Below are 9993 nucleotides of genomic sequence, written 5' to 3'. Positions count from 1 at the left end.
GGTTATGAACTTCTCTTCAGGGATCCCTCCAAGGCATGACTCAACTATGTGCTCTGCGTCAGTCTTCTAGTTAGGCCGCCCAAAGCACGTGGCCTGTGTGTAACCACAGTAGGGAAGTAGCGAGCTAAAAGATTGTGTGGCATTTTATGGGGCTCATCTGAATGTAGCTAATATTTTACCCTCATCCCATTGGCTACAATATGTTCATATGGTCTCTTAGTGAATAGGAGACTGGAAAATATCAAGGAACACTCAAGTATTTGGAATAGCTGTTCAGCAGACAGTAACGAATGCCTGACCTCCTCTGTGACGTTTGGAACCGTCTCTCAGGGTTTCCGTGAGACTTGGGCATAAGCTGAGGTGACAGGATGCAGGAATGCCATGGCAAGGAGGTCTGAAACAGCCCCCCTAGGGAATCTGATAGTCTTCCTCTATGGGGTCCTTGAGCAGTCGCCTCCTGAGGGGCGGTATATTAGGCACAACTGATCCGCATCAGCCAGAAGCCCAGGTAGGCCCCGGAGATGTATCCTCAGGCCGAAAACGGAAGCGGAGAGGACCCTCTCCGGACCCAGAGGCTGAGAACAGCCCCAACCCTCTAGACCCGGAAGACAATCTCCAGCAAGAAGCCACTACAAGCCGAAGTAAAAAAGTGAAGGTCACATCTGATTATGCTTACCATACTTTATTTCTAAATGGGGAAACCAGTGACATTAAAATCCGCGCTCTGGGGAGAGTGTGGTGTCTACACAAAATGTATTTATGTCAGTCAGGCTACTTTGCTACTCTGTTTAAAAATTCTTGCGATGACTCTGACAAAGATATTATCGACCTAGAGATTAAGGACCACAATATTGACGTCGCGTCCCTGAACTTCGTGCTAGGTTCCTTGTACGGGGGTGAATATGACTTAACGGAGTCCCTTCAAATTCCAAGAATTTTGGCAACGGCATGCCTGCTTCAAGTAGAGGACTTAATTGAAGAGTGTGAGGAGACCATGAAGGAGGCAGTTAACGTGAAAACTGTCTGTGGCTACTATGCAACAGCAGAAGCCTATGAGTTAGAGTCTCTGAAGACAAAATGCTTTAACTGGCTTCTCCACAATCTGATGACGCATCCAAATGTTGAACTTTACAAAGCACTCAGTATAGAGCTCATGAATCTGCTCATTTCTTCAGCTAACTTACTAGTAATACAAAAGGAAATAGATGTGTACACCACACTTAAAGAGTGGATGTTCCTTCGTCTTAACCCGGCTTGGAAAGGATCCGTAAAAAAGCTTTTAGGCCATGCAAACAAATGGTTTTCCAGGCACAGAGGACGTGTTGCCAGCGTGGCCTTCCTTGAAACCAGACGAGGCATACCATTTCAATTGGTGTTTAAAAATTTGAGGTTTCAGCATATCATCTGTGACCTGGCCTCCACAAGAGTTATTGAGCACGATACTCTAATACCTTCAGATTGGTTATCGCAAGCTTATAAGCAACAGTGGTTTACCTTGCTGAGAGTACGACAAAGCCAGGAAATCGGGCCCCGATACACCAATGAAATAGAACTTGAAGAATACAGCATGAGATGTGGGAAAATGCTTGTCAAGAAGGGGAAATTCTCCTGGAAGTGGTCGGGTTTCAACTTCGGCTTTCCTTTGCACGTCATCTTCACCAGCGATTATATAATTTTCAAGCAAAATATCTTCCCTCATTCATGTGCGGGTTCAGTTTGTCTACGATCTCTAAGAAATATTGCATTCAGATTAACTTTGGTATATTTCGATTCAAGTGGAAACTTAAGGTTCAGCAAAACAACCGGTTATAAGACTCTTACCTTCGAGAACGATGAGGAACACCTGGTAATGAACTTAGATAGCAAATCTCTGAGCTTCCCTTTATATATATTCTGTAACTTCCTGTTTACATCATTAGAAAATCTAGGAAATTGATCAGCTTGTCAAGTAGGATATATTAGCATTTTGAACATTCTGATGTTTTATTTCCTTCAATAGCCCTACTGTAAAACACAATAAAGATGACATATAATAAAAATCAAATGTGGAAACTACCATGAATGACTAGCTTCATTTTATTTCCATGGATTTAAGAATAAAAAGTTTATTTCAAAGGAAGTATCTGTGAAACCAAATAATCATTGATGCTGTCATTTTTTGCCTCTTATTTACCATCAACAGACAAGCTCTAAATGAAAATGCGAGCCTACATTTCCAAAGAATAAAAATAAATTTATTAGTTAGACAAGTTTTACCCTAACTAATATTGAGACAAAATATAGAATTCATTCCCTTGCTGAAATTGTTGTGCAAATGTGGTTTTTATTGTGGCAATATTATAGGAGAGAGTCAATCATCAGGTAAAACCTGAGATTAGGGCCCTGGCTGGTTTGGCTCAGTGGATAGAGCGTCGGCCTGCGGACTGAAGGGTGCCGGGTTCGATTCCAGTCAAGGACATGTGCGTTGGTTGTGGGCACATCCCCAGTGGGGGGTGTGCAGGGGGCAGCTAATCGATGTTTCTCTCTCATCAATGTTTCTAGCTCTCTATCTCTCTCCCTTCCTCTCTGTAAAAAAGCAATAAAATATATATTTAAAAAAAAAAAACCCTGAGATTAGGGACTCTCTTGTACTCTAAAATGTACAGTTTTAAATAGCCAGGCAATCTCAGGTTTTATAACATTACATATTATATAAGTTAGTGTTATTTTCCAAATAATTTAACACATGGCCCATTTACTCTAGGGTTTGGAGAATGCATACTGCTGACAGTTTATCTGCAAAAACTATATATATTTTTTTCCACACTTAAAGAGTGGAACAAGGATTAAAGAATATATGAACATAGTACATAATTACATATTATATAGATATTACATATTATATTATCATATATTATATAAATATATATCAGAAAATATGTATTATAAAATATATATAATTATATAGTAACACATATCCTATATAATAAAGAGCTAATATGCAAATGGACATCACGCCCTCATGCCATCACACGGTAACAGCTCAGACACTCAACATTGAGGAGAGAGGAATGGGGACCAGCCAGGCACAAATGAGCTCATGAGAGAAGAATGGGGACCAGCCAGGCTGCGGCCTGGGAGAGGGACAAGCCTCCCACCCCACAGTCCCGGGAGCCAGCGGCTGCACCTGCACCTATGGCCTAGGAGAGGGACAAGCCGCCCTCCCTATGGTCCAGGGTGCCAGCGGCTACACCTGTGCCTTCGGCCTGGGAGAGGGACAAGCCGCCCGTCCCATGATCCCAGGCACCTGCAGCTGTGGCCTGGGTGAAGTCACATGCCCACGGTCCCCTGTAGCTGCAGCCAGCCCTGGCAAAGCCGGCCCGGGTCCTTGGTTCCTGCTGCCAGCCAGAGGGAGGGAAGCCCAGGTCCCAGGTGCCTGCGACTGGCCAGAGGAGGGAATCCTGGGTCCCGGGTGTGTGGCAAGGCAGACGCAGTTAGGGGCAATCAGGCCAGTAGGAGAGCAGTTAGAGGCGGTCAGGCAGGTAGGCAGAGGTGGTTAGGGGTGATCAGGCAGGCAGGCAGGCAGGCAGTTAGGAGCCAGTGGTCCCAGATTGTGAGAGGCAGTCGGACATCCCCCAAGGGGTCCCAGATTAGAGAGGGTGCAGGCCGGGCTGGGGGACCCCCCCCTCCCATGCACGAATTTCATGCACCAGGCCTCTAGTAAATACATAATGTTAGATACAATATTATAGATTACATATAAATAAATACATGCAAATAAATGTTTTTATTGCTTGTAAAAACCAAAGAAATAATTTTTAAATGGTTAAATAGATACTGTAATCTAGAAGCAGCCCAAGTGCCCATCAGTAGATGAGTAGATAAGCAAGCTGTGGTACATTTACACAATGGAATACTACATGGCAGTAAAAAAAAAAAAAAAAAAAGGAACTTTCTACCCTTTTTGACAGCACGGATGGGCCTGGAGAGCATTATGCTAAGTGAAATAAGCCAATCAGAGGAAAACAATTACCATATGATTTCACTCATGTGGAATCTAATGAACAAAATGAATTACCAAGCAAAATAGGAACAGACTCATAGAGAGCAGGCTGGAGTGGTGAACACACAATACAACGTACAGGTGATGTGTTGTAGAATTGTGCACCTGAAACCTGTATAATTTTGTTAACCAGTGTCACCCCAATTGATTAAATAAAAACAAATAAATAAAATAAAATGTATTTTTATAGATACCAGTTATTCTTATGGATATCCAGATATGAATAATTTTGAAGTATCTTCACATTTTCCTTTTTGTGTTTATATTTGGCTTACTTTTTATTTTGCCAGAGTTTGTTCTGCTTGTCTGCAGAGTATTTAAGGTGACATTTATTTAAAAATAGAAGCCAATAAGACAAACAAAATTATTTCTTTAAAGACATGTCTTCCAAATAGTCCCTGATGTAGGAAGAGAGGGCCAGTCTGTCCAACTAACTGGTGCAGCTTTCAAAGATTTTACCGCCCCTCAAATGCTGTTTATGTTAGTTTCCCTGCCCCAAAATTCATGTTAAAATTCTATTGCAGGCAGGTGTGGCTCAGTGGTTGAATATCAACCTATGAACCAGGAAGTCACGGTTCGATTCCCAGTCAGGGCACATGCTGAGGTTGTGGGCTCAATCCCCAGTGAGGGGCATGCAGAAGGCAGCCGATCTATGAGTCTCTTTCATCATTGATGTTTCTATCCCTCTCAACTTCTCCCTTCCTCTCTGAAATCAATAAAAATAATAAATTTTAAAAGTATTTGTTAAAAAAAATTCTAACTACCAAGGTAATGATAGTAGGCTAGGCCTTGAAAGGTGATTAGGTCATGAGGGTGGAGCTTGCATGAATTGTATTAGCTTTGTTTGTTTTTATAAAAAGCTCTCCAGCCGAAACTGGTTTGGTTCAGTGGATAGAGCGTCGGCCTGCGGACTGAAGGGTCCCGGGTTCGATTCCGGTCAAGGGCATGTACCTGGGTTGCGGGCACATCCCCAGTGGGAGATGTGCAGGAGGCAGCTGATCGATGTTTCTAACTCTCTATCTCTCTCCCTTCCTCTCTGTAAAATATCAATAAAATATATTTAAAAAAAAAAAAAAGCTCTCCAGAGAGTTTCTTAGCTCCTTCCATTTTGTGTGGATAGAAGAAGTCTGCACAACCTAAGTCTCACCCAACCTTAGTAGAATCCTGATCTCCAACTTCCAGTTTTCAGAGCTGTGATAAATATTTGTTGTTTCTAAACCACCCAGTCTGTGGTATATTGTTATAGCAAAACAAATGGACTAAGACACTTTTTTTTTTCTGTTAAGACATCAGATGCCATTTTTATCTTTCTCTATAGGTAAGGCAACAATTCAAGCTATTTCTTTCTTTTTTTTTTTCTTTTTGTCACACATCTGCCTTTATTGTGAGCAGCAGGCAGGACACCTCCCACAACAGTAAAAAAATAATTTACAAAAGCAGGGATTCAGCAGCTGCCTGGTTGGAGCCCATGGGAGCTCATACCTAGATGCCAACCCAGAGCAGCAGGAAGAGGACCCAAAGCCCATGAAGAACAGGCCACCAAGGAGATGAGGAGCTCCTTGTAGATGTCCCGAGTGTACTTGGTGGACATGACCCCATAAACAAAGAACCAGGCCGTGAAGAACATGCCAATGGCCAACAGCACCACGGTCAGATGGGGGAAGACAGCTGGGTTCACGGGGGTGGTATATCTGCTCATGGCCTCGAGCTCCATTTTTCCGGGCACTGGGTAATCTGCCACTCCCTCAAGCTATTTCTAAGATTTATATGGAAATACTAGTACATAGGACTTAGAATATTCAAAGTTAGTTTGAATATGAATAGTGACATTTTAGTACTTACGTTGACTGCCAGGTTGCAAGACTTATCATGAAGCTACAGAATTCAAGAAAGTGGGGCATTGGCACAAAGTATAGGGACACAGATCAATTTAGCAGAAGAGACAATCCAGAAACAGACCCACATGGATACAGTCCATTGATTGTCAACCAAGGTGCAAAACTAATTTAACCGGAGGAAGGATAATGTTATCAGGAACTGGTGCTGGAACAATTGGATACCAATAAGTTAAAAGAAATGACCATTAAACCTTACTTTACACCATATGCAAAAATGAACTAGAAATGGACATAGGAATTAAATGTAAGAACTAACACTGTAACATTTCTAGAAGAAAGGGCAGGACAAAATCGAAGTGAAATTGGATTTGACAAAAAAATCTCTTAAATAAGCCATCAAAAACATGGAGTATAATACACAAAATCAATAAATTGGACTTCAATCCAAACTGAAAAAGTTTGTTCTAAAAATACACTTTAGGCCCTAGCAGCTGGTTTGGCTCAGTAAATAGAGCATTGGCCTGCTGACTGAAGGGTCCCGGGTTCCATTCCGGTCAAGGGCACATGCCCAGGTTTTGGACTCCATCCCCAGTAGGGGGCATGCAGGAGGCAGCCGATCAATGATTCTCTATCATCATTGATGTTTCTATCTCTCTCTCCCTCTCCCTTCCTCTCTGATATCAATAAAATAAAATGAATTTTTTTAAATACAAAAATAAAAATACACTTTAGGAAAATGAAAGGTAAGACACATAATGAGAAAATATATACAAAATATAATCACCAATAGTCCTGTAATTCAAATATGTAAAGAACTTTTGAAAATCAATAAGATGTAAACAACACAATTATAATGGATAAATATTTTAACAGAAACTTCACCAAATAAAATAAATGGATGGCACTTAAACCCTTGAAAAGATGCTCAATATTATTAGTAATTAATGACATGTTAATTAAAATTAAAGTGATAGATCACAACACACGCATTACAATGGCTCAAAATAAAAATATTGACTATATCAAGGCTCTGTAAGTATGCAATCAGAGTATATGTGGTTATGGATATTTGGAAACACTTTGTCAGTTTCTTAAAATGTTAACACACCCTACTGCTGTTCTTAAGTTTTTATCTAAGAGAAATGAAAGCATAGGTCCACACAAAGACTTGTACATAAATATTCATAGCAGCTTTATTTGTAAAGAGTCAAAAACTAAAAACAACCCAAATAACGAAACAATGAAATACAGAACAACAGAAAGAAATGAATTATTGCCTAAAATAACAGGATGAGTAATTCTCAAAATAATTATGCTGTGCTAAAAAAGGGAGAAAAAGCCTTGGCCAGTGTGGCTCATTGGTTTGAGGGTCTCGGGTTTGATTCCCAGTCAGGGGCTGGTGTCTGGATTGCAGGTTCTATCCCCACCCCCGGGGTTGGGGTGTGTGTGGGAGACAACCAATTGATGTGTCTCTCACATAGATGTTTTTTTCTCTCTCTCTCCCTCCTCCCCCGTCCCTTCCACTCTCTCTAAAAATCAATGGGAAAAATATCCTCACTCCTTGGGTGAGGATTTAAAAGAAAGGACAAAAAATAGAATACAGTGTATGTTTCCATTTAAATAAGATTCAGCAAAATGCAAATTAATCTATAGTGAGAGAAAGCAAATTAGTGTTGCCTACAGATAGGGGTGGGGGTGGGTAAAGAGGAAAGTAATACATAGGAAAATAAAGAAACTTTTAAAAAATATATAATTTTATTGACTTCAGAGAGGAAGGAAGAGGGAGAGAGATAGAAATATCAATGAGGAGAGAGAATCATTGATTGGATGCCTCCTGCACACCCTGTATTGGGGATCAAGCCTGCAACCCGGTCATGACCAGAATCGAACCCAAGTCCAAAGGCCAATGCTCTATCCACTGAACCAAACTGGCTAGGGCACAAAGAAACCTTTGAAGGTGATGGTTATGGTGACTATTTTGATTGTAGTAAGGGCTTCATGAGTGCAGACATATGGCTTTTTGTTAAATTTAAGAAATAGAAAAACATGTTTGGAATGAAAGATCTCTCAAAACAATGCATTAAGGCCTAAAAGTTCTTTGACAATTTATTAGCCAATTAGCTTTTCTTTAAAGTGAATAATACTGTAAGTCAAAACCTTAAAGACTTATTTTTCCTGTTTGTTTTGTTATTTTTTTAAATTACATTCAATATTATTTTGTATTAGTTTCAGGTGTACAGCGTAGTAGACAATCATATACTTTATAAAGTGTACCCCCCTGATATTTCCAGTACCCACCTGGCACCATATATTCTCTTTATTTTAAGGTGCCATTGTTTTGTTTTTTTCATTCTGGGTCATATATTCCAACTATTCCTTCATATGCTACAAAATGTACCTTTTTCTTTACTCTTAGTAATGTGTCTCTCAAGCAAGGTCTGGCTTCTCAGTTTAATGGTTCAGGAGCCTGTCTGATTCTGATGTGAACCACTTGGGGGCACAATTATCTGTCAGAAGTCTGACATTTAAGGAACACTCTGTCTTAGGTACCTGTGGCTGGGAAATGAAAAAGTGATGAGCGCTTATTGCAAATACCACTTGGTGAGTCAAGTATGCTAACTGGGTTGGACTGTTCCATTACCAAAATATTCCACCCAATCCTTGTCCACAATTTTTTTAAAATATATTTTTATTAATTTCAGAGAAGGGAGAGGGATTGAAATGGCAATGATGAGAATCATTGATTGGCTGCCTCCTGCACTCCTCCTACTGGGGATCGAGCACACAACCCCTGACATGTGCCCTTGACCAGAATCGAACAGGGGAACCTTCAGTCCCCAGGCCGATGCTCTATCTACTGAGCCAAATCGGCTAGGGCCACAGTTCATTTTTTTTTAAATATAGTTTTATTGATTTCAGAGAAGGGAGAGGGAGAGACACTGAAACATCAATGATGAGAGAGAATCATTAATTGGCTGCTTCCTGCACTCCCCCTACTGGAGAAGGAGCCTACAACCTTGGCATGTGCCCTGACTGGGAATTGAACCATAACCTCCTAGTTCATAGGTGGAGCCTCAGCCTCTGAGCTACTTCCACCCGTAGTCCACAGTTCTTCAGTTTCCCAATACCTCTTAATACTTCAAGATCCCACTTCATCGTTGCATAGCAGCCCACAGTAGACCTTTGGGAAAGTGCTTCTTCTTGGAAAGGTAAGTTCATGTGTATGATAGGCTGAGGCAAAAGGAAGCCAGGAGGAGGGAACTAAAAAGCTGTCCTCAGCTTGGGTCTGGAGAGTGTGAGAAATACTGACAGAGAAAAAAAACCAGTGACTATATGAATCCAATGGGCTTTGAAGCAGGGCCCTTGCATCTGCATATATGAAATAACTGATGTTAAAATAATTAACATTTTGCCAAGCAAAAGGTTTTCTTCGGACAAAAATAACCATCTGAATTGTGAACCTCTGCCGGGCCAGTGTGGTTCAGTGGTTGAGCATCCACCCAGGACTGAAGAGGTCACGGTTTGATTCCCCGTCAGGGCACATGCCTGGGTTGTGGGTTTGGTCCCCAGTGTGGGGTGTGCAGGAGGCAGCCGATTGATGATTCTCTCTCATCATGGATGTTTCTATCTCTCTCTCCTCCCCTCCTCTTTGATATCATTAAAGATTTATTTTAAAATATATATTAGGTACCAAATTTTCCTGGTCAAGACGGTTCTGGACACGGAAGTTGTCCAGAAAGCAAACAAACAAAAAAGACATCGCTTTCAGACTTGCCAGCACTATGGCAGATTAAGACGGACACATACTGTGTCCTCTGAGGAATACTGTGTCATCTACCCATCCATCCAGCCATCCATCCGGCCAGCCATCCGTCCATCCGTCCATCCGTCCATCCAGCCATCCATCCATCCATCCATCCATCCATCCATCCATCCATCCATCCATCCATCCATCCATCCATCCATCCATCCATCCATCCATCCATCCATCCATCCATCCATCCATCCATCCATCCATCCATCCATCCATCCATCCATCCATCCATCCATCCATCCATCCATCCATCCATCCATCCATCCATCCATCCATCCATCCATCCATCCATCCATCCA

At 41.4% G+C, this 9993-nt stretch overlaps 1 protein-coding gene and 1 pseudogene across 1 annotated transcript; one reads left to right on the top strand and one right to left on the bottom strand.

Moving 5' to 3' along the window:
* Positions 1-377: 377 nt before the first annotated feature.
* LOC102241943 (germ cell-less protein-like 1) lies at positions 378-2017 on the top strand. Its single transcript, XM_005885050.2, has one exon. The coding sequence runs from the start codon at positions 434-436 to the stop codon at positions 1934-1936; it is 1503 nt and encodes a 500-aa protein (XP_005885112.1). The 5' UTR covers positions 378-433; the 3' UTR covers positions 1937-2017.
* Positions 2018-5408: 3391 nt separating this feature from the next.
* Positions 5409-5905, bottom strand: LOC102260892 (annotated as a pseudogene).
* Between the last annotated feature and the right edge of the window lie 4088 nt (positions 5906-9993).

The sequence above is a fragment of the Myotis brandtii genome, unplaced genomic scaffold, assembly GCF_000412655.1.
Source record: "Myotis brandtii unplaced genomic scaffold, ASM41265v1 scaffold889, whole genome shotgun sequence".
Classification (NCBI taxonomy): Eukaryota; Metazoa; Chordata; class Mammalia; order Chiroptera; family Vespertilionidae; genus Myotis; species Myotis brandtii.
Note: the sequence above shows the minus strand (reverse complement) of the source record. Positions and strands in the feature narration are given on the sequence as shown.